We start from the raw sequence: 24,893 nt of genomic DNA, 5'->3' as shown, positions 1-24,893 counted from the left end.
AAGCCCCATTCAGCAAGAAGCCCTTCTTTACAAAAATCCTATTTAAAAAAAAACAAGAAGCTTGTTCCCTGCACCTTAGGCCCCGATGACGGCTCCCTCTCCCCGCTCTTCTCCGTTCTTTACTCTCCGCGATTCCCCCCCCCCCATGGTGCATGCGCTTTGCCCTCACGCTCCTGGCTCCGAACGTTCCGCCTTTCCAGATTTCATGCACGTCATACTTCCTAACTCTTTTTTCCCCCTCCTCCGCTGCTCTTGTTGATTTCGAAGCTGTGCCATCGTTTGGTTAATTTCCCCCCTCGTGGCAGATTTCTAGCTTGGGCACAGCGGCATGTTGTTCAGCCTCCTCTGGTCTCTGTAGAGGTGGGGGGGGGAGCAGTAGAGGGATCACGCGCAGCTTCATCCGGCGGTCCGTTTTCTTCCCTTCCTTGCGGGAGCCAGCAGGCTGATAAACCTGCCTCTCCGGCATTCATTCCTTGGATGTTCCCCGCAGGGAGTAGCCCCTCCCACTAACGGCGCTCTCTTCTGTTCAGTCGGAATCGAACCAGGCGGAGGGCTCGGTGAGGAGAGACGAGTCGCCCATGGACGTGGACCAGCCGTCACCCGCCACGCAAGACGCCCAGTCCGTCGGTTAGTAGCCGCCTTCAGAGGTTTAATGCAATTTTGGGGCTGCATCAACAGAAGTCTAGTGTCCAGATCACGTGAAGTGATGGTATCTGGGAAGACCTCACCTGGAGTATTGTGTTCAGTTTTGGGCACCACATTTTAAGAAGGATAGAGACAAGCTGGAACGGGTCCAGAGGAGGGCGACAAAGATGGTGAGGGGTCTGGAGACCAAGTCCTATGAGGAAAGGTTGAAGGCGCTGGGCATGTTTAGCCTGGAGAGGAGGCGGCTGAGAGGTGATAGGATCACCATCTTCAAGTCCTTGAAGGGCTGTCATATGGAGTATGGTATGGAATTGTTTTCTGTGGCCCCAGAAGGTCAGACCAGAACCAGTGGGTTGGAATTAAATCAAAAGAGTTTTCCGGCTCCACATTAGGAAGAACTTCCTGACCGTTAGAGCGGTTCCTCAGTGGAACAGGCTTCCTTGGGAGGTGGTGGGCTCTGCTTCCTTGGAGGTTTTTCAACAGAGGCTAGAGGGCCATCTGACAGCAATGAAGATCCTGTGAATTTAGGGGGAGGTGTTTGTGAGTTTCCTGCATTGTGCAGGGGGTTGGACTAGATGGCCTTGGAGGTCCCTTCCAACTCTGTGATTCTAAGGGGCAGCTTCGTCCAGCTGCAAGAGGCTCTTATCTTTAGGGGGGAGCCCTCCCGAGCCTAAAAAAAGGAGTCCGAGAGATAGCTTGAGATGAAACTGAAGAGTTGGGTTGGGTGCAGGGCCAGCCCGTCCACTAGGCCAGGGGTGTCAAACTCATTTGTTATGAGGGGACTCATAACATAAATGAGATATGGTTGGGCCGGGCCATGAGTATACCTATTTACGAGTAGGTGGCAAAGATATAACCTTTATAAAGGACACAGAAACACAATGAAATATTTAAAAAACAAACAAACTTAAAACATGCTTAAAATGTTAGCACTCGTTGGTCTTTGTATCTCTCCCATGGGATCCAGGGAGATGGACAAAGGAAGCTCTGGCTCTTTCCTTCCTTCCCCAGGGGACCAGGAGGGGGAGGAGCTTCAGCCAATAGAAGAAAGAGAGGCTTGGCTCAGTAGCTCTGCTGTGTGATTGAGAGAGCCTGGCAGTTGGCTCCCTTCCTGGAGCGCGACGATCTAGCAACAGTGATCCATGCTACGGTCACCTCGAGGTTGGACTACTGCAATGCCCTCTACATGGGGCTGCCCCTGTGCCGAACCCGGAAATTGCAGCTGGTGCAGAACGCCGCCGCCCGGTTGTTATTAGGGCTCCCAAGGTGGGAGCACATTCAGCCGGGACTTCGGGCTCTGCACTGGCTGCCAATATGTTACCGAGTTCGGTACAAGGTGCTGGTTATTACCTTTAAAGCCCTATATGGCCTTGGACCTGCCTACTTGAGGGACCGTCTCTTCCCACACGTTCCCCAGCGAGCACTAAGATCAGGAACCCAAAACCTCCTGGTTGTTCCCGGGCCAAAGGAAGCCCGTTTGAAAGTTACAAGGGATAGGGCCTTCTCCGTAATGGCTCCATCTTGGTGGAACCAGCTGCCGGAAGAGGTAAGGGCCCTGCGGGACCTTACCCAATTCCGCAGGGCCTGTAAGACATCCCTCTTCCGGCTGGCCCACAACTAATCGGCACTGAGCATTGAACACCGAATACTGAACACGGAACACTGAACTTGAAACTGATGAGTGTAGCTTTAGGACCGCTGTATGATTTAATGTTCATGTATATTACAAATGTTTAGATTTTTAACTATAAATTATGAAATGTCAATTTTAATGTTTAATTTTATATTTTATGTTAGTTTTATATGTTGTAAGCCGCCCTGAGCCACCTAGTGGGAAAGGCGGGATATAAATCTTAAAATAAATAAATAAATAACGCTGTTTAGGGGAGGGACGGTGGCTCACTGGAAGAGCATCTGCTTGGGAAGCAGAAGGTCCCAGGTTCAATCCCCGGCATTTCCAAAAAAGGGTCCAGGCAAATAGGTGTGAAAAACCTCAACTTGAGACCCTGGAGAGCCGCTACCAGTCTGAGAAGACAATACTGACTTCGATGGACCAAAGGTCTGATTCAGTATAAGGCAGCTTCATATGTTCATGTGTTCAAAGCAAGCTCTGCCTCCCCCCCTTCCTCCCCAAGGGAGGCGCCTCAGCCAAAGGAGAAAACCAGAGGCTTTGCTCTGTAGCTCCTGTGCAATTGAGCAAGCCTTGCAAGGCAAGCTGTGATGCAGAAGGAAGCAAGAGAGAGGGAGAAGGAAGCAGATGACACCAGTTGCTTGGGGGCCTGATAGGAGCCCTCCGGGGATCTGATTCGGCCCCTGGGCCACACGTTTGACACCTGGCTTGCGTGTCGGCCAGCTGGCTTCACTCTGCCTCCCTTCCGATTCTGGAAGAGAGATGAGCGAAGCCGGCCAGGGTACAACTGCTGGCTTCTTCCCCCCTCCCTTCTAGAATTGGAAGGGGGGCAAAGGAAGCCAGCCGGCTGGCGCAAAGCCACCCTCCCCACCCTACTTCCAGGGGACGGAAGGGTGCCATGGAGGAGGGCAGCAGGCTTGCCTAGGGCACCGTGCAGCCTAGGACTGGCCCTAGTTGGGCGGGCCGGGGACCAAACTAAGATCCAAGATCTCTGTAAACTGAGGCTCCTTGTTTCTGCAGCATCGGAAGGCTCCCAGCAGGGCGAGAAGGAGAAGGAAGAACGTCCTCCGGACCTGCCGCTGCTCAGCGAGCAGCTTAGCCTGGACGAGTTGTGGGACATGCTGGGCGAGTGTCTCAAGGAGCTGGAAGAGTCCCACGACCAACACGCCGTGCTCGGTAAGGCCCTGGGCAGCTGGAGGGGGCAGAGGGGGGCAGGACCTCTCTATTCCTGGGAAACCTCACCTTCCCGTTCTCTCTGCCCCCAGTGCTGCAGCCTGCCGTGGAGGCCTTCTTCCTGGTGCACGCCACCGAGAGGGAGAGCAAGCCGCCCGTGCGCGACACCCGGGAGAGCCAGCTGGCCCACATCAAGGACGAGCCTCCGCCCCTCTCGCCCGCCCCCCTGACGCCTGCCACGCCCTCTTCCCTGGACCCCTTCTTCTCCCGCGAGCCCTCTTCCATGCACATCTCCTCCAGCCTCCCCCCGGACACCCAGAAGTTCCTTCGTTTTGCAGGTGAGCTCTCACGGACTTGGGAACATCGGACTAGAAATCAAGGCGGGAGGCGTTGATTGACGGGAGGAGGAGGAGACTGAGGGAGCCAGGGGGTGGGTTTGGGGCAACGATGGCTGGTCAAGGCAAGAGCTGTCTAAAGCACCGGCCGGGGCTCCCGGCAGCCGGGGGAACTTGCTGATGCAGAAGAGGAAGACTGCAGATTTATACCCCGCTCTTCTCTCTGAGTCAGAGACTCAGAGCGGCTCACAATCTCTTATATCAGGGGTGGCCAACGGTAGCTCTCCAGATGTTTTTTTGCCTACAACTCCCATCAGGCCCAGCCAGCATGGCCAATGGGAGTTGTAGGCCAAAAACATCTGGAGAGCTACCGTTGGCCAACCCTGTCCTATATCTTCTCCCTCCACAGCAGACACCCTGTGAGGTGGGTGGGGCTGAGAGGGCTCTCACAGCAGCTGCCCTTTCAAGGACAACTCCTTCCAGAGCTATGGCTGACCCAAGGCCATTCCAGCAGCTGCAAGTGGAGGAGCGGGAAATCAAATCTGGTTCTCTCAGATAAGAGTCTGCGCACTTCACCACCACACCAAACTGGCTCTGATGAGGCCCTGCAGCAGTGCTGAGTCAGTACTGTCAGAGGCTCATAGCTCAGCATTCACATAGCTGTTCTCCAGGGCTTTTTTGGTAGAAAAAAAAAATCCAGCAGGAACTTATTTGTGTATTAGGCCACACCCCCTGACAGCACCATTTTTTCTATGAAGAAGCCCGGCACGGGCTCATTTGCATGTTAGGCCACACCCCCTGACACCAAGCTAGCCAGAATTGCATTCCTGCTCAGAAAAATTAATTTATTACTTTAAATTTCTATCCCGCCCTCTCCGCAAGTGGACTCAGGGCGGCTAACAACATTCATTTTTGCAGATTAAAACCAATAAAAGATAATTACAATTTTAAAAACATTTCATGGTGCTGTATCACTACACTATAATGTAAGCGGTGATCACATAGTACTCTAACGATGTAGGGCGGCAGCTCTCTCCCGGTTAGATCTCAAAGGCCTGTCGAAACAGTTCAGTCTTACAGGGCGTGCGGAAAGTAGAGCGATCCCCAGGGCCCTTATGGCCTCCGGGAGACCATTCCACAATTCTGGTGCTGCCACCAAGAAGGCCTTAGCTCGTGTCAGCCGCAACCTAGCCTCCTTTGGTTCAGAGATGGACAAAAAAGCCCTGCCGTCCTCTCAACATTCATGCCCATGTTCCCTCAGAGACCCACCGCACTGTGCTGAACCAGATCCTGCGGCAGTCCACCACCCACCTGGCCGACGGCCCCTTCGCTGTCCTCGTTGACTACATCCGCGTGCTGGACTTCGATGTCAAACGGAAGTAGGTGCCGGGTGGGGATTTGGACTCCTCCTCCTTCAGCTCTCCATGGGGGGGGGGGGGGGAGTTCAGCACACGGTCTTAAAAAGGAGATGGCCAAGCTTGCTGGCCAAACAGATTTTTGAGAGCTGGAAAGGCAGCACCTTTAAACTTGAAATGCCTTCTCCAAGGTGCAGGCTGGCTTGGTTTGGAGAAGTGATTTAAAGAGAGAGGTGCCTTCTCCAAGTCAGGCAACGGGATGGGAGGGGCTTTGAGAGCAACACAGCGTGCGTGTGTGAAAGAGCCACAGTTTGGCCAACCCTCGTCTCGACTGTCCAAGCAGACACAACAGATGGCCAGTGACCGATTTGCTGTTTTGGTTAAGCTGCCCCAAAGTTATTTTGTTAGTGCTGCTTGGGAGAGAGGTGAAGTATGACTGGGACTGGATGAGGCAGTTTATTTGGCTTTCTGTTTGTCAAGCATGGCCCAGAGTTATCTGGGAGAGTGGCTTAGAACAGAGGTCCCTACCCCCGAGCCGTGAACCGGTACCAGGCCGTGGCCTGTTAGCAACCGAGTTGTATAATTATTTCATTATATATTACAGTGTGGTAATAATAGTAATAAGATGGCATTGGATTTATATCCTGCCCTCCACTCCGAATCTCAGAGCGGCTCACAATCTCCTTTGCCTTCCTCCCCCACAACTGATACCCTGTGAGGTGGGTGGGGCTGAGAGAGCTCTCGCAGCAGCTGCCCTTTCAAGGACAACCTCTGCCAGAGCTATGGCTGACCCAAGGCCATTCCAGCAGCTGCAAGTGGGGGAATGGGGAATCAAACCCGGTTCTCCCAGATAAGAGTCCACGCGCTTAACCATCACACCAAAATAAAGTGCACAATTGTATTATACTGAAATCATCGTGCACCCTCCCTCCCCCAGTCTGTGGAAGATTGTCTTCCACAAAACCGGTCCCTGGTGCCAAAAAGGTTGAGGACCACTGGCTTTAATGGACAAAAGTCCCGCTGAACCCCAGTCCTTGAAGCCATTTTGGAGGCTTAACCGGGCATGAAGAGGAGGGGAGCCCTCCACTGAACAGCTCCTGGGTTTTTAGTCTGGCAGCAGTCTCACTTCCAGCCCCTCTTCGTGGGTCAGCTTTAGTACGTCCAGCTGTACGTCCGGAGGCTGCCTCGTGACTCAAGGCGGCTGCGTTTTGCTTTTCCTTCCCCAGGTATTTCCGGCAAGAGCTGGAGCGACTGGACGAGGGGCTCCGGAAAGAAGACATGGCGGTGCATGTGCGCCGGGATCACGTTTTTGAGGATTCTTACCGGGAGCTGCACCGCAAGTCACCGGAGGAAATGAAAAATAGATTGTAAGAGACTCCCTTCCCCGGCTGATAAAAAGTCATTAGAGAGGGTTGCCTTCATTTTATTTATTTAATTTGTGATTTATTTATTTGATTTATATCCCACCCTCCCCGCCAGAGCAGGCTCAGAGTGGCTTACATGTTCATGTATATACTTTTAATATAAAAGTACGTGGGCAGCCCAATCCAGACATACGTGGCGGTTGGGCCATGGGCGGATCTACAGCGCTGTTCGTTGGCTTCCAAAGGGGTTTGGGCCACTGCCTGTAGATGTGTAAAATCCGCTGGAGCGTGGGCTCCCGGAGCGGCGCAAGGCCAGGGACAGGAGGGGGTACTTCCACAAGGACGCCAGGGATTGGCTGGCGGCGGCTGGGGAAGCCGGCCCACGCGACCCTCGGCAGCGGAGAGAGCTCTCCCCGGCGATAGGCTGCCCGCACGCCCCACCCCCTTCGCACACACCCAGCCCCATGATGTGGCTGTGAAATCCTTGGGGAAGCATCCGGTCAGCACTTACCGCTAGCTCCATGGAGCAGCCTACCCGCCAAAGGGGCGAAGCCGAGCACCTGTCAGTGTCCCTCCCGTGGGCTGCATGGCCGGATGGCGTCCCAGATGCCGTGGGGGGCCGCCTGCCAAGACACAGTTGGCCACCCGCTGCAGGCACCCATGCACCAAAGGGTGCCGGCGACGGTTGCCGTGGTGGCTTGCGCTCATGCCCACCTGCAGAGAATCGGACGCCCATGAGAGGCGCGAGGCGGTTTCGAATTGGCCGTGTGCAGGACTCACCTCCCCCCACCCCCAGATCCTTCTTGAATAAGGACTCAACGCAGTGTGCAGGGATAAGATTTATTAAAGCGCTGGGCTGCAGAGGGGCTGCCGCCCGGTCCCCTCACAGGAAGCCGCCTCAAGCCGCGGTGTGCACATGTGTGGTGGCCGGCACCCCGGCCGAAGCCGCAACCACGCTGGACGGTTTTGAGGGCTGGGGGCTACGGGGACTCCTAGCCGGACTTACCCATCCATACAGGGGGCTCTGGAAGCGAGACCTGTTAGGACTGGGAAGCACAAGTGGCTAAACAAGCAGCCCAAACTTAGCTCACCTCCCCCCAAGTCCAGCTGCTCTGACTTATAATAATAATAGTAATAATTTTTAATTTATATCCCGCCCTCCCCACCGAAGCAGGCTCAGGGCGGCTTACATAACATAAAATACGATATTACAATGGTTCAATAATAAAATACCCCAATTATATAACAGTTATTCCTCAATTAAATATACAATTACAATAAAACCATCAATTAAAAAAACAATTTAAAACCACAGATTAATTTGGTGCTACGATCTTAACGTAACATAGCTTTGGATGACGATGGATTCCACATTCAGAAGCCAGCTGGAAGAGGATGGTCTTGCAGGCCCGGCAGAACTGGTTAAGGTCCTGCAAGGCCCGTACCTCTTCTGGTAACTGGTTCCACCAGTGGGGAGCTGTAGCCAAGAAGGCCCTCTCCCTTGTCATTTTCAGTTTTCAATAACTAACATCCTTCTCTGTGCCGTTCCCTCCACCAAGTGTACCCCTCCTCGCGCTAAGTTCACATGGCATGGCCCTCCGGAGCAGAGTGTCGTGCCGTGCGCCTGCCCTCCCTGGGGAGTTGTGCGTGGCAGGAGTTGAAGCCTTTGTGGAGGGTGCACTAATTGGGTGCGGGAGGGGATTGGTGGGGCAATAACACAGCTCCCAAACGGGTTTGTGCGCTGGCACCGCCAGCGTGTGCTTTCTGCTTCCACTAGTGCCTATGGGGTACGCCAGCATTTTGCGTGGCGCAAGTTTGCACCTGGCAGGGGGGGCATTCCTGCACCGAAAGCTCTCTGGGAGCTGACCAGCAGCGGCCATGCCCCTGGATTGGCCCCCTCCTGTGCTGAAGTGCCGCCCTGCACCTCTGCTCTGCCCCAAGTGCAGCACGGCACCATCAGCCCGCAGTGGCATGCTGAGGTGGCCGAAGGGTGGCGCACGGCCCATTTCCACCGGCACAGAGGAGGATCCGCCAGCGTAGGTCTCCATACCGCCGGTGTAGCGGTAAGTCCGCTTCCACAGCGCTTTCAGCCCTCCCCCTCTGGCTTGTGCTGTTAAAGACATAAAAACAAAAAATCAGAACATTTCAGGTGCTATTGTCATCTTTGGTGACAATCTGTTTTTGAATCACGTTTTATTGTTCCGCTGTTCCAGCTGGATGCTGTGTATAGAAACATCTTAGGTTCCTGCTAGGGGTGGTCCAGATGTTTTGAGGTCTTTTGTAACTTGTGATCTTATTTAATAAACGCCCGGTGGAAGAGTTCCATCTTGCAGGCCCTGTGGAGCTGTGTGAGCTCTGGCAGGGTGCTAACTTTCCAGCAGCACGGAGCTACGACAGAGAAGGCCCTGGCTCTGGTCGTCACGAGCCTGGCCTCTTTAGGGCCAGGGATCGAGAGCAGGTTTTGTGACCCTGACCGAAGTGCTTTCTGGAAAACTTGGGGAAAGGCGGGCACGAAGGTATGCAGGGCCCTGGCCATATAGGGCTTTTCTGCAATGCAGGCAATGTGATTATTCTTGGAGTCATCTGCTATCCTCCACTCTTTTCCAAAATTTCCCTGATACCTGCATCGTCACCCTTCTGTGCGAGTGTGCAGTCAGGCATCGAGTACCTGGCCAGCTCTTTAGCTCCAAGCCAGTCCTTCTCCTGCGGTATCACCCTGACCCTCCTCGTCCCCACTGCCTCTTGCAGGTACATCGTATTCGAAGGGGAAGAAGGCCAGGACGCCGGAGGCCTGCTGCGCGAGTGGTACATGATCATCTCGCGGGAGATGTTCAACCCCATGTACGCGCTCTTCCGCACGTCGCCCGGGGACCGGGTCACCTACACCATCAACCCTTCCTCTCACTGCAACCCCAATCACCTGAGCTACTTCAAGTTCGTCGGCCGCATCGTGGCCAAGGCGGTGTACGACAACCGGTTGCTGGAGTGCTACTTCACTCGCTCCTTCTACAAACACATCCTGGGCAAATCGGTCAGGTCGGTCACGGCTTTTCCTTCGCGGTTCTTCCGCCAACTTGTCCGTTTATTTATTTATTTACTATTTACGACTTCTCTCCCGCCCTCTCCGCAAGCGGACTCGGGGCGGCCGGCAGTCAATTCAAAAACATTCACAGTTGCAATTTAAAATGACGAAGTAACAATTTTAAATACATTTTAAGGCGCTGTTCAGCCTCAGTATAGGCGGGATCTTCTCTCTTCTGGCAGGGATCCTATGATGATCGCAGTTCCTCAGCGGTGTAGGGTGGCACCGGTTTAGGTGCTGAAGGCCTGCCGAAATAATTCAGTTTTGCAGGCCCTGTGGAATTGAGAAAGATCCCCCAGGGCCCTTATGGCCTCCGGGAGGGCATTCCACATTTCTGGTGCTGCCACTGAGAAGGCCCTAGCCCGTGTGGAACACAGTCTGGCTTCCATTGGTCCGGGGATAGATAGTAAGTTTTGCGTCCCTGAACGCAGTGCTCTCTGGGGAACATATGGAGAAAGGCAGTCCCGTAGATCGTGCTTCCCCTCTCATTCCCGGGACGGTGTGGGAATTGCCCCGAACTCAGCCGGTTTTCCTTCATCCTTGCAGGTACACAGACATGGAGAGCGAGGATTATCACTTCTACCAAGGTCTGGTGTACCTCCTGGAGAATGACGTCTCCACTCTGGGCTATGACCTCACCTTCAGCACTGAGGTATCCACAGCTCTTCCTTTCTACTGACACGATTTTGGGATCGATCTGAGGATGGGAGGATGTTGTCTGACCGTGCCTAGTTGGGACAGGCAAAAAACCCCTAAACTAGAGTTCTGCACCCAGGGCTATTTTTGTAGCAGGAACTCCTTTGCATATTAGGCCACACCTCCCTGATGTAGCCAGTCCTCTTGGAGCTTACAGGAGGCCCTGTACTAAGAGCCCTGCAAGCTCTTGGAGGATTGGCTACATCGGGGGAGTGGCCCAGGGCTTTTTTTGTAGCAGGAACTCCTCTGCATATTAGGCCACACCTCCCTGATGTAGCCAGTCCTCTTGGAGCTTACAGGAGGCCCTGTACTAAGAGCCCTGCAAGCTCTTGGAGGATTGGCTGCATCGGGGGAGTGGCCCAGGGCTATTTTTGTAGCAGGAACTCCTCTGCATATTAGGCCACACCTCCCTGATGTAGCCAGTCCTCTTGGAGCTTACAGGAGGCCCTGTACTAAGAGCCCTGCAAGCTCTTGGAGGATTGGCTGCATCGGGGGAGTGGCCCAGGGCTATTTTTGTAGCAGGAACTCCTCTGCATATTAGGCCACACCTCCCTGATGTAGCCAGTCCTCTTGGAGCTTACAGGAGGCCCTGTACTAAGAGCCCTGCAAGCTCTTGGAGGATTGGCTGCATCGGGGGAGTGGCCCAGGGCTATTTTTGTAGCAGGAACTCCTCTGCATATTAGGCCACACCTCCCTGATGTAGCCAGTCCTCTTGGAGCTTACAGGAGGCCCTGTACTAAGAGCCCTGCAAGCTCTTGGAGGATTGGCTGCATCGGGGGAGTGGCCCAGGGCTATTTTTGTAGCAGGAACTCCTCTGCATATTAGGCCACACCTCCCTGATGTAGCCAGTCCTCTTGGAGCTTACAGGAGGCCCTGTACTAAGAGCCCTGCAAGCTCTTGGAGGATTGGCTGCATCGGGGGAGTGGCCCAGGGCTATTTTTGTAGCAGGAACTCCTCTGCATATTAGGCCACACCTCCCTGATGTAGCCAGTCCTCTTGGAGCTTACAGGAGGCCCTGTACTAAGAGCCCTGCAAGCTCTTGGAGGATTGGCTGCATCGGGGGAGTGGCCCAGGGCTATTTTTGTAGCAGGAACTCCTCTGCATATTAGGCCACACCTCCCTGATGTAGCCAGTCCTCTTGGAGCTTACAGGAGGCCCTGTACTAAGAGCCCTGCAAGCTCTTGGAGGATTGGCTGCATCGGGGGAGTGGCCCAGGGCTATTTTTGTAGCAGGAACTCCTCTGCATATTAGGCCACATCTCCCTGATGTCGCCAGTCCTCTTGGAGCTTACAGGAGGCCCTATACTAAGAGCCCTGCAAGCTCTTGGAGGATTGGCTACATCGGGGGAGTGGCCCAGGGCTATTTTTGTAGCAGGAACTCCTCTGCATATTAGGCCACACCTCCCTGATGTAGCCAATCCTCTTGGAGCTTACAGAAAGCCCTGTACAAAGTTCCTGCTACAAAAAAAGCCCTGTCTGCATCCAGAAACTGCTCACACTCTATGCGTTTCTAAGAGCAGCTGTGACGTTGAACTTAACTCTCAAAGCTAAGAACCTGGTTGTAAGTACCGAGATGGAAATTTGGTAGCCAAATGGAGGGTTGAGGAGGAATCAGGCGAGTATGACATTTCAAGCTGGTTTTTTTCAAAACATTTTGTCTGGTGCTGCTAGAATTCTGCGCCCACTCACTGAAATTAGCTAGTTTTGCAAGGTTTGTCTAGGAAATAGATACTATGTGTGTTTCTGAATGTCCACTGCTGCAGCTGCTCCTCTTTTTATTACTGCACGTGGGGGGTTACCTAGATCGAGGTCAGTAGCTTTGCCATCACAGCCATTGGGTGTTGGACTGAGGCAGAATGGATTCCCATCTATTTTCTGTGTTGAACCGTATAGATCAGGGGTGGCCAACGGTAGCTCTCCAGATTATTTTTTGCCTACAACTCCCATCAGCCCCAGCCAGTATGGCCAACGGCTGGGGCTGATGAGAGTTGTAGGCAAAAACCATCTGGAGAGCTACCGTTGGCCACCCCTGATCTAGATTGCAACCTTAGAATGGGAGAAGGTCCATCCTGAACGTCCTCTTCTCAAGAAGAGGGATGTCGTTCAGTTTGCCCTTGCTTAGTGCTCTTCAGTAGCAGCCCCGTGGCGCAGAGTGGTGAAGCTGCAGTTCTGCAAGTCCGAGCTCTCTGCTCACGACCTGAGTTCAATCCTGGCGGAAGCTGGGTTCAGGTAGCTGGCTCGAGGTTGACTTCTGAGGTTGCTAAAACAAGGACTCAGCTTGCTGGGGGGGGAAGTGTAGATGACTGGGGAAGACAATGGCAAACCACCCTGTAAAAAGTCTGCCGTGAAAACGTTGTGAAAGCAATGCCACCCCAGAGTCGGAAACGACCGGTGCTTGCACAGGGGACTACCTTTACCTTTTGGTGCCCTTCAGCCCTTTTATTCCTCCACTTCCTCCCCACTCCACTCCAGGTGCAAGAATTTGGGGTGTGTGAGGTGCGGGACCTGAAGCCTAACGGCGCCAACATCTTGGTGACGGAAGAGAACAAGAAAGAGTATGTGCACCTGGTGTGTCAGATGCGAATGACAGGTGCGTTGGGGCAAATTGCGTTTGGGGGGAGGAGAGAGTGTGTAGGGTACGTGGGAAGAGACAGCTGCATAGCCCTGCGTTTGCTTTAATTTGAGATCTCCCCCCCCACCCCTCTGGTTTCTTACCCTGTTCATAGATCTGCCTTTATAGATGCTGTAGCCTTCCGTGATGGTCTCTCCTATCCAAGTCCTAACCAGGGCTGCCCCTGGTTAAGTTCTGAGACCTGACAAGATCAGGCTAGCCTGGGTCATCCACGTCAGGGCATGCCACTGGGAAAGGATTGAGGTGGGGGTGGGGAAGGTAGGCGCTAAGGAATCTGGCTTGAAGTAAATCTGGCGGTTTCTGGGGGTCATGTGCTGGAAGCTAAGCCCCATCCAGCGTTGCAGTTCTGCAAAAGCAGCTTCGCCCAAATTATCCACGTTGCAACAAAGGTAGAGAACATGAACCGGATAAGCATGAAGATTGTGACTCGAGGAGGGTCCAGGGTTTCAGGAAGGGTGTGGGAGCAGAGCTGTGGTTGGAGCGTTCAGTGCCTTTTTTCTCTTGATATCTGGGGTAAGTTCTTGCTCCCTTCCGGCAGGAGCGATCCGCAAGCAGCTAGCCGCCTTCCTGGAGGGCTTCTACGAGATCATCCCCAAGCGCCTCATCTCCATCTTCACGGAGCAAGAGCTGGAGCTGCTGATCTCAGGGCTGCCCACCATCGACATCGACGACCTGAAATCCAACACTGAGTACCACAAATACCAGGCGAATTCTATCCAGGTGAGGCCTTTCAGCTCTCCCGAGTCCTTCCAGTCGTCCATAGAGGAGCCAGCGTCTTCTCTCTCCCTTCCTTTTCTTAGCAGTTTCATAACAATGTTTAGTTTGTTGCCTTTTGAACAGTAGTAAATATTTCTGAGCTTGAATCTTCTTTGAGTTCTGCCAAAGCGTACGTGACTGTGCTTAGAATCAAAGTTGGAAGTGACCTCCAGGGTCATCTATTCAATAACCTGTATTGGCATGATATCGAACATCACAGGGAACCGGTCCATCCATCAAATGGCAATTTGCAAATACATTAAGCGCCTCCTAGATGCCAGATATAAAGAATTTGCAACAGTTTCAATTACCCAGTTAGTTCCGAGTTGACAACAAGAAGACAAATTTTATATTTGTCGGGCTTTGCCGTTTGCTCACTCAAACAGGGCTCAATGAGTATGGAGCACAGGTCAGAGTAAAAAGTACAGTTTAAGAGCACGTATTCTAAAGTTTCTATCTCTGGACATGCGCAAGTGCACAGTCTGTTAGCATAGGGAGTTTTATGGAATCTTCCAAGAAGGATTGCAGATGGTAGCACTTTGAACCTAGCTAGAGAATAGGCTCTTTGTTGCCAGGGGGCAGTTAGGCAGGTGAGATATTCAGCCCCATACCCAGGTGGTAAAAACCCCAAACTCAAGGGTGAACATCTGCCTTTAGCAAGGCTTTTGAGAACCTGCAATTCAATATCGACCAATCTTTGTCTAATCAATAAGAAAGCTGATTTTTCGGTCATCTAGTCCAACCCCACCCCCACCCCTGCACAATGCAGGAAACTCACAAATTCCTCCCCCTAAATTTCACAGGATCTTCATTGCTGTCAGATGGCCATCTAGCCTCTGTTGAAAAACCTCCAAGGAAGGAGAGCCCACCACCTCCCGAGGAAGCCTGTTCCACTGAGGAACCGCTCTAAACTCACAAACACCTCCCCCTAAATTCACAGGATCTGCATTGCTGTCAGATGGCCATCTAGCCTCTGTTTAAAAACCTCCAAAGAAGGAGAGCCCACCACCTCCCGAGGAGGAAGCCTCTTCCACTGAGGAACCGCTCTAACGGTGCTCATGTGTCAAGGGCTGTGAAGTTGCTTCCAGCTTACGGTGACCCTGGGAATTCACGAGCTCCAAAATGTCCTCTTGCAACAGCCTCGCTCAGGGTCTCGTAAACTGAGGGCTGCGGCTTCCCTGGTGGAGGCAGCCCATTTCACGCTGGGGCAGAAAGGAGCAAGAGTCCAGTAACGCCTGAAAGACTAACAAAATTGGTGGCGAGGGATGAACTGTGAGTCTCACGAATGCACCAACCCTGCCACCGATATTGTTGGTCTTTAAGGTGCCACTGGGCTGACTTCTTTTCTACGGACAGACTAACCCAATGGTGGCCAACGGTAGCTCTCCAGATGTTTTTTGCCTACAACTCCCATCAGCCCCAGCCATTGGCCATGCTGGCTGGGGCTGATGGGAGTTGTAGGCAAAAAACATCTGGAGAGCTACCGTTGGCCGCCCCTGGACTAGCTCACTCATCTTGGATCCATCCCCTGTTGAGTCTTCCTCTTCTGCCGCCTTCAGCTATTCATAGCATTATTGTCTTTTTTCCAGCGATTCTTTTCTTCTCATGGTGTGGCCAATTGAGTCATTTTAGCTTCTAGGGGAGAGTTCAGGTTTTATTTTATCTAGAACCCACTCCTTTGTCTTTTTGCCAATCCACAGTCGGTGTTCCCTCTTAAGCTGCAGAGTCTTGTGAGCAGAAACTCTACTTTGTGAGCTACTGGCGTTAAAGTTGTGAGCTGCTGCATCAATTAGTGTGCCCTGGGGCCATTTTCCTGCGCTAAAACAAAAATGTGTGAGCTGGAGGCTCAAAATCTGTGCGCTAACTCACGCTAACTCAGCTTAGAGGGAACACTGTCCGCAATATATGTTAAACTCTCCTGCAAAGGTAGTCTGTTTTGTGGACAGTATCCATTCCTGTGCTGGTCCCACTAGTGTTGGTGCTTACCTTTAAGGCTCTTTGCAGCCTGGGGCCTGCATATCTTTGGGACTGCCTCTCCCCATATGATATAGACAAGCTGGAACGGGTCCAGAGGAGGGTGACGAAGATGGTGAGGGGTCTGGAGACCAAGTCCTATGAGGAAAGGTTGAGAGAGCTGGGGGTGTTTAGCCTGGAGAGGAGGCGGCTGAGAGGTGATGGGATCACCATCTTCAAGTACTTGAAGGGCTGTTCTATAGAGGATGGTGTGGAATTGTTTTCTGTGGCCCCGGAAGGTAGAACTAGAGCCAATGGGTTGAAATTAAATCAAAAGAGTTTCCAGCTCAACATTTGGAAAAACTTCCTGACCGTTAGAGCGCTTCCTCAGTGGAACAGGCTTCATTGGGAGGTGGTGGGCTCTCCTTTCCTTAGAGGTTTTTCAACAGAGGCTAGATGGCCATCTGACAGCAATGAGGATCCTGTGAATTTAGGGGTAGGTGTTTGTGAGTTTCCTGCATTGTGCAGGGGGTTGGACTAGATGACCCTAGAGGTCCCTTCCAACTCTATGATTCTATGAGGGCCCCCCCACCCCCTGGTTCTGAGGTCAGCAGCACAACATCTTCTCGTGATCCCTGGGCCAAAGGACGCCCGACTGGCTTCAACGAGGACCAGGGCCTTTTCAGTGCGGGCCCCTACCTGGTGGAATGAGCTCCCACTGGAGATCCAGGCCCTGTGAAACTTACCTAAGTTTTGCAGGCCTGTAAGACAGAGCTCTTCCACCAGGCTTTTAATTGATCCAGCGGGTGTCCCTTGAAATCTTCGCTCCCCCCAGCACCTTATGCTTATGCTGAACATTAGCAGTCTGTATGTGGTCTGTGACTCGTTGCCAGTGATGTGGATCATGGTTTTTTGTCAATTCTGTAATGATGAGATGATGTCGTTCGGATGTAGTTTGTTTGATGTTTTGTAAGGTTTCTTAATGTTTATTTATTTCTTGGATTTCTATCCCGCCCTCCCCACTGAAGCAGGCTCAGGGCGGCTCACAACAATCGAGACTAAAACAATAAAGCAACGAATAAACCTTGGAATGTTGACAATTAAGTTGATAATGACAATTAAATAGTTTTAAACCATTTAAAACAGTTTTGGTGCTAGTATTAACGTTTAGCGATGTTGGGCGTCCTCTTGTACTACAATTCAGCTGAAGGCAAGTCGAAATAGGGCTGTTTTGCAGGCCTTGCGGAACCGAGCAAGGTCCCACAAGGCCCTTACTTCTTCTGGAAGTTGGTTCCGCCAGTAGGGGACCGCAATGGAGAAGGCCCTTTCTCTAGTAGACTTCAGTCCCGCCTCCCTCGGCCCGGGGATCGACAATAAGTTCTGCGTCCCGGATCGAAGTACCCTCTGAGGAACATGTTGGGGAGAGACGGTCCCTAACGTAGACAGGTCCTCGGCCTTATAGGGCTTTAAAGGTAATAACCAGCACCTTGTAGCGAATCTGGAATACTATTGGCAGCATTAATATCGTAAGCCGTCCAGAGCTCGCTTGCTGGATAGGGCGGGCTATAAATCGAAAAATTAAATTAAATTCATATCCTGCATTTATTTCCACGAGGCCTTTAAGGCTCTAGCAAAAGGAAGCCTCTTCTGAAGCCTCCCTCCTTTCTCACAGATCCAGTGGTTCTGGCGAGCGCTGCGCTCCTTCGACCAGGCAGACCGGGCGAAGTTCCTGCAGTTTGTCACGGGCACATCCAAGGTGCCTTTGCAGGGCTTTGCTGCCCTGGAGGGCATGAACGGGATCCAGAAATTCCAGATCCACAGAGACGACCGCTCTACAGACAGATTGCCTTCTGCTCACACGTGGTAAGGGGGAAAGGAAAGGGGGCGTTATCAGTCATACCTGGCGTCCCCCCGCAGTCGACCACAGGCTCCTTGCAGTGGCCTCTGTTCCAGTGAACATAGCCCGCCCCCAGTCTGCAGCACTGCTGTTGAATGCTCCCCACGGAAGGAGTGAAATATCGGTACATAAAAACATCATTCCAGGCAAGGCATGCTTTTTACAGGCATACACGCCGGAGGCACTCATCTCGGGCGTACATTTGATGAGACTCGCGTGCCGGATAGCCGTTGAACGTAACTCCCTAATATTTCAATTTCTGTTTGCTGCGCGCCCCTTTTTTCATGGCCCTGGGTGGAAGAGATCCGGGATTTGATCCTTATGGCAGAGGGGACAGTCTAAAACGTGCCTGTCAGAAGCCAGCGCCAGAGGGGAGAACGGGCCGCCCGAAATCCTAAATCCCCTCCCCAGGATTTTGTAGAATGCCCCTTCTCCGTACGCCTGCTCTGTATGGCCCTCTTGAGAAGTTCTGCTTTCCAGAGCCGGATTAACAGTTAGGCCAAGTAGGCACTGGCCTAGGGGCCCTGGGATGACTTTCCCCCCTAGTTTCCCCCCTGCTTGCAGCCCTCTCAGCTTGCACGAGCAGCCAGCAACTGAGCCACTCTCGGCCCGACTTCCCTGGCGCGGCTGCTGCTGGCAGCATCGCCAAGTTTGCCTCTCTCTGCCTCTCTCCCACAGCTTAGTCAAAGGGGCCTTGGAGAAGGTTGGAGCAAGGGCAGTGGGGGTGGGCACTCAGACGCTGAGATAATTTGCAAGGCCCCCCCCCCAAGATTTTGACTGCCCAGGGGCCTCCGCAGGGTTTTAATCCGGCACTGCTGCTTTCGCCAAAGGCTGCGCTCACGTCTCCTCCCTTTCCTTCCCCCAGTTTCAACCAGCTGGACCTCCCTGCCTACGAAAGCTACGAGAAATTGCGTCACATGCTGCTACTGGCCATCCAGGAGTGCTCGGAGGGCTTTGGCCTGGCATAAGGGGCGGCTCCAGCTGCCAATATTTTTCTACTGTCAGACTTGGGGAGCAACGGGAGGGAGTGGAACCGAGCGATGCTCCTCCCCCTTTTCCAACCACCCGTGTGTGTGTGTGTGCGTGCCCTGCTGCCCCCCCCCCTTACTGAAGAGAGCCAGAGACCCCCAGCCAATCAGCCGCCATCGGAGGCGGGCCGGGGTGCAACCCGGAGAAGAGAAGAAGAAGAAGAAAAAAAAAAAAGACAAATTATATATATAAATATATATATATTTTTTGGTTTAGTTTGCATTTCTTAATTTGTGCTTGGAATGTGTTGACGAGGCGGTGGGAGGGGAGCATTTGGATTCTTTTGTCGGTCTCTTTCCTCGGCACCCATTTGCTGCTTGGAAGGGGGAACCTTAAGGTTTAAAAAAATCTCAAAAAAAGGAAAAAAAATTAAAAAAATAAAAGCGCACTCTTGATAAGAACGGACTGTGCCGTCGTGTTTATTGGACAGCGGAAGGGGGAAAGCAGTGTTCCCTCTAAGCTGCAGAGTCTTGTGAGCAAATATTCTACGTTGTGAGCTCCTGGCATGAAAGTTGGGAGCTCCTGCATCAATTATTGTGCTCTGGGGTCCTCCTTTCTGAGCTAAGACAAAAAATATGTGAGCCGGAGGCTAAAAATCTGAGCCAGCTCATGCTAACTCAGCTTAGAGGGCACACTGGTTGGGAGGGGGCGTTCGGGAGAGGAGTTTGGAAGCTTCACAGGATGTAAAAGTGCAGATTTCAGAAGGGGGAAGCCTTGAACTTTGTGATGCTGCGTCCAAGAGCATCAGAGGCAAGAGAAGGCAACAGGTGCGGCTTTTGTCTTTGTTTGGGGGTTTGGATCTCTCATGTCAGTTGCTGTGTGGCCTCATTGGTCAGGCAGATATTTCAGTCTGGTTTCACTTGTTTTGAGCCTACTCTGCAGCCCATGTCGTTGAGAAGAGCTGTGCCAGGCTCTGAGAGGTGATAGCGGGCGGGCCAGGTTTCCCCTTTTATGAAGAACCAGAGCTTCACGGTCCAGCCCAGGTTTACCCTGTCCTTACTTGCCCCTTCCTCTTCCCCCAAGTACAATTTCCTTCTTGTTCAGTTTCTTTCCCATCTGCCACAGCAGCCTGTCAAATTCCATATTCTGTGCTAGCCTGAGGCTTGGCAACAGAACAACTTCTGGATTGCTCTGGACATTGAATTTGGAAAGGGTAAGGGGTATCACGATCAGATCTAGAAAAGTTGGATTTGAGTTCAGGAATACCTTCGAGACCCACAAGATTTTTGGGGAGGCATCTTTGAGAATCAAAGCTCCCTTTGTCAGATAGAAGTAGGAAGGGAGATTCCTGAGTCCCTCTGTCCTAGTCAGAAGGTGGGAAGGGTGTTGGCAAAGAAGGGAGCCAGGATGTAAAGGTACAACGCAAAATATAGTCAGCTCGATTAGAGCAGGGGAGAAATGCTTAGGGACAGAAAATTAGCATTTGTAGTTAGTGAGAGAAAGAATACCATGTCCCTAGTCAACTTGGCCGGGGGCATGAGAATCCCATTGTTCTGAACTTGTGGGTGAACCCAAGTTCAGCATTTCCCCATTGTTAATCTCCCCTTGAAGCTTCTCTAGAGAGCCAGTTTGGTGTAGTGGTTAAGTGTGCAGACGCTTCTCTGAGAGAGCCAAGTTTGATTCTCCCACTCCTCCACTTGCGCCTGCTAGAATGGCCTTGGGTCAGCCATAGCTCTCGCAGAGCTTATCCTTGAAAGGGCAGCCCCACCCACCTCACAGAGTGTCTGTTGTGGGGGCAGAAGATAAAGGAGATTGGAAGCCACTCTGAGACTCTGATTCAGAGAGAAGGGTGGGGTATAAATCTATGGTCTTCTTCTCTAGTTGAAGGCTGCCACTATTAGCAATGGAACATTCTGAAGGATTACAATGGCCATGGTCTTATCCCATATCTGTAGAAACCATTACCTGACAGAGCAATTAGTGAAATATCAGCGGCAACGTCAGCATGATGGAAATTCATAATTTACCTTTGACGACAAAAGAAAGGAGGACCCAAACGGGATATCATTTAAAATGTTATATACCCTTGCCAGGTATTGAAGGTGGCTTGCAAAAATAACTGTTCAGTACAACACAAATAAAACATTCAAGCAAAACTAAACGGTAAGATAATACTTCTAAAAAAAAAAATAGTCTGTAACCCTTGCAAATTACATAAATGGGAGGGGTTTTGCTAAAGCAGGTAATTCCAAACACCTTGTACCAGGGGTGTCAAATTCATTTGTTATGAGGGCCGGATCTGACATAAATGAGACCTTGTTGGGCTGGGCCAGGCTGTGTTAGGCCAGGCCATGTCTGTACCTATTTAAGATTCGGTAGCGGAGATATAAACCTTTTACAGACACAACTAAAGACTTTTAAAAAAAAATCAAAACATGCTTAAAATGTTAGCACTTGTTGGTCTTAAATGTGCTTTCTTTGTATTTCTCCCATGAGATCCAGGGAACTGGGCGAAGGAAGCTCTGGCTCTTTCTCAGAGGACCAGAAGGGGGAAGAGCCTCAGCCAATGGAGAAAATCGAGGTTTTGTTCTGTAGCTCCTGTGCAATGGAGCAAACCTTGCAAAGCAAGCTGAGATGCAGAAGGAAGCAAGAGAGAGGGAGAAGGAAGCAGACGAGCCAGTTGCTTGGGGGCCTGAGCTGGCCCCTGGATCACATGTTTGACAGCCCTGCCTTATACATTCCCAGCAAAGTGATGGCATTGCTAATAGATTGAGTGGCCAACTCTTAACTGGTATGCGGGCTCACAGTGCAGGGAGGGGGAGCCGAGACCATGGCTTTAAAAGTCAGAATGACTTGTAAATCCAGAAGCAAACTGGCAGCCGTTCTGCATTTTGTGGTACAGTGGGGAAACCTCCGTTTGAATCTGTGCCCTGCAATGGAAGCTCACCGGATGACCTTGAACCAGTCACGTGCTCTCTGCCTAACCTCTGCTTCACAAGATGGTTGAGAGAATAAGGTGAAGAAGAGGAGAGAGATGTCAGCTGCTGTGGGGTCCCGACCAATGCTCTCTCTAAGCTGTGGAGTCTTGTGAGCAAAAATTCTACTTTGTGAGCTACTGGCATGAAAGTTGAGAGCGAGCGATTTGGTGACTTCATACACATTGGCTTGCTCTGGGGCTGTTATTCTGGAGCTAAGACAAAAATGTGTGTGCCAGAGGCTAAAGAACTGTGAGCTAGCTCACACTCAGAGGGAACAGTAGGGTTGCGAATCCCCAGGTGAGGGCAGGGGATCCCCCAGGTTGGAGGCCCTCCCCCGCTTCAGGGTCATCAGAAAGCAGGGAGGGTAATGTCTGCTGGGCACTCCATTATTTCCCATGGAGACTGATCCCCATAGGATGGGTAGGGAACGTTGGCTCTCCAGATTTTTTTTGCCTACAACTCCCCTCAGCCCCAGCCGTTGGCCATGCTGGCTGGGGCTGATGGGAGTTGCAGGCAAAAAACATCTGGAGAGCCAACGTTCCCTACCCCTGCCATAGGATATAATGGAGAACTGATCAACAGGTATCTGGGGGGGCTGTTTTTTTAAATAGACGCATCAAAATTGCACCATAGGATCCGATGCCTCCCCTCAAAACACCCTCCGAGTTTCAAAAGGGTTCCGCCAGGTGGTCCAATTCTATGAACCCGCAAAAGAAGGTGCCCCTATCCTTCATGATTTCCAAGGGAGGGAAGGCATTGAAAAGGTGTGCGGCCCCTTTAAATGTGATGGCCAGAACTCCATTCTGAGTTCAATGATGCTTGTCACAACCTTGCTCCTGGCTCCACCCCCAAAGTCCCCAGATATTTCTGGTCAGTCTTCAGTAAAAGAGGTGGGTTCGCAGCCAGAAGCACCAAGCTTCCAAGAACGCATGCACCCTTGGTCAGTAAAATAAGGAACATCTTATCTAACCTCAGCTTGGCTGCCTTCCACACCAGTTGAAAATTCCTGATCCTTTTTCCATAGGTGAGGCTGCTAGGTAGACAGCAATTCCACCACCAGCTTATTAGCACACATTCGATATACTTGGATAGGACTCCCTTGCCCACAGCTTCCAGCCAGAGGTGACATGAATTATGGCCTGCTGTGTTTGAAACAGGTGGTGGTGGAAGCTTAAACCTCAAGGTGGGGGCAGACACTGCTCTCCACTCCACTCCTCTTTCCTTTCTCTTTGCCTGAACTGGCTTTTTGGCATCTCGGCTGTTTTCAAAGATCCCCCTGCAACTTCCTTCTGTGTTTCGCTCAGGGTGGAAAGTTGACTGATGTATTTCCTCCTCTTTCGCGTTTGGCAGGGAAGGAAATGACAGGCTCATTTCTCATATGGAGACACGGTTCTGTTCTAAATTTGATTTCCCCCCCCCACCCCAGTTCTGTTTCTGGGAAAGAGAGCCGGACTGCTCTCACTTAAGGGAACTCTCTCCGGGAAGCGGTGACTTTGGGCTAGCCTTGGAGCCAACGTCTAACTGCGACTGGGAGGTGACAGTCAATTACTGATATATATATTTTTTTTCATTTACTGAAGTGCTTTTACATTTTAAAAGGTTTTACTGGTTTAAACTACAAAAAAGAAGCATTGTAGAAGATACATAAAAAGAGGGAAAATGGGGCTTTACAGAGTGGGAAAAACAGAAATCAGTACAAATATATCAATTATAATTCCACCTCCCAATAAAATGCTCAAATCTTTCTACCTACAAGTATAAAAATCTCCTTAAATATTACCTTCCTTTCTTCTTTTACCAGAATAAAAAAAAAAGAATAATTCTTTTAATAAACTAATGAAGCAATGTAAATCTAAACAGTTCTTCTTAAACACAAATTAAATATAACCAGTTAATAAAAAAGATTTTTTCTTTCAAGACTGTCTCAACGTCAAGTTTATCTAATTTAACTTACGCCTATGATAAGCACAAATTAAGTTGCTGATTCAGCAAAATCTTATTAAAAGAAGCACATGAAAATCATTTATTTGTTCATAGCAAATTACATGAGATACATCAAATACAACTGAATGTTTTGTCTAGCTCCGTCTAAACCATTTCTCCTGCTAACATATTAAAAGCAAGTCTGCCAAATTACCAAGTCTACCAAATTCCACAGCAATTATGCTATTTGCCTTTTCACCCTTGATCCTATTCTTACTTTTATTTTATTTTCACAATGAAGTGTTGGGCATTGCAATTCTTGACTTTAGGGTGACTTATAATGTTTGGTTTTCTGCTGTCCTGGGACAACATTAAGGCAACGTACAAAAATCTTGCATCGATTAAACCTGACGATTAAATTTACAGGCTTCCATGCAAATGTTAGAGCACCTCAAGTTAGAGCAGTTTTGCCCTGGGATATCTTGCTGGGATACGAGTTGGCAAGGAAGGGAAAACAGGTTCACAAGGCTTGGGTGGAATGTTTCCAACCCTGCTAGGAACAGCGGCAAGACATAAAACAGCCACCCTTTTCACCAAACTCTTGCCAGCCTCAATGATAGTGATCTGGAATTCTTAGCGCTTTGTGTAGTGGAAGTCTGACCTTTCTTGTTAACATGTACAGATCTAGCCTCAAGCCCCACTGTTACATTGCTAGTTACGCCAATACCACTGTCTCTAGCAGCATTCCCTCTAAGCTGCAGCGTCTTATGAGCAAAAACTGCTTTGTGAGCTACTGGCATTAAAGTTGTGAGCTGCTGCATAAAATTATTGTGCTCTGGGGTCATCCTTCCTGAGCGAAGACAAAAATGTGTGAGCTAGCTCACGCTAACTCAGAGGGGACACTGGTCCTTAGCGCAGCTGGAACCAATGCTTGTGTTCATTATAGAGTTTCACTGCTGACTTATGGGTGCGTAGGACTGACAGTGATGTGGGCTTCTGTTCCATGCCCTTAGCCAGCCCGGCATGATCCTATGCCTTCCCCCAAAAAACTGGTGACTCTAAATCAATACAATCTTAAGCCATCTCCTCTGTTTCCCCTCATTCCCCTACTCAACACAGTCTTCCAGCCCTCTGGTGAGCATGTGGTTGGGTCTGAACTCCCAACTATCTGTCCAGTTTGGTGTAGTGGTTAAGTGTGTGGACTCTTATCTGGGAGAACCGGGTTTGATTCCCCACTCCTCCACTTGCAGCTGCTGGAATGGCCTTGGGTCAGCCATAGCTTTCACAGGAGTTGTCTTTGAAGGGGCAGCTGCTGTAAAAAGCTCTCTCAGCCCCACCTACCTCACAGGGTATCTGTTTGGTGGGGGGGCGGGTGGGAAGGTAGAGGAGATTGTGACTGCTCTGAGACTGAGATTCAGAGTACAAGGCGGGATATAAATCCAATATCATCTTCTGTCTTCCATCGGACAGCGGCTTCTCCAAGGACTTCACCCAAAGGGTGATTAA

The 24,893-nt window shown here is 51.1% G+C and overlaps 1 protein-coding gene across 1 annotated transcript in view; it reads left to right on the top strand.

Moving 5' to 3' along the window:
• Window positions 1-18,947, top strand: part of HUWE1 (HECT, UBA and WWE domain containing E3 ubiquitin protein ligase 1) — a 159,811-nt gene extending 140,864 nt beyond the window's left edge. The window contains 11 exon segments of the mRNA XM_060252849.1: window positions 531-627; window positions 3,296-3,451; window positions 3,541-3,786; window positions 5,045-5,162; window positions 6,365-6,505; window positions 9,251-9,538; window positions 10,131-10,236; window positions 12,752-12,869; window positions 13,450-13,631; window positions 17,293-17,483; window positions 18,383-18,947. Of these exon segments, the coding sequence (XP_060108832.1) occupies window positions 531-627; window positions 3,296-3,451; window positions 3,541-3,786; window positions 5,045-5,162; window positions 6,365-6,505; window positions 9,251-9,538; window positions 10,131-10,236; window positions 12,752-12,869; window positions 13,450-13,631; window positions 17,293-17,483; window positions 18,383-18,485 (1,746 nt within the window). The 3' untranslated portion in view covers window positions 18,486-18,947.
• Window positions 18,948-24,893: the final 5,946 nt, after the last annotated feature.

The sequence above is a fragment of the Heteronotia binoei genome, chromosome 13, assembly GCF_032191835.1.
Source record: "Heteronotia binoei isolate CCM8104 ecotype False Entrance Well chromosome 13, APGP_CSIRO_Hbin_v1, whole genome shotgun sequence".
Classification (NCBI taxonomy): Eukaryota; Metazoa; Chordata; class Lepidosauria; order Squamata; family Gekkonidae; genus Heteronotia; species Heteronotia binoei.
Note: the sequence above shows the minus strand (reverse complement) of the source record. Positions and strands in the feature narration are given on the sequence as shown.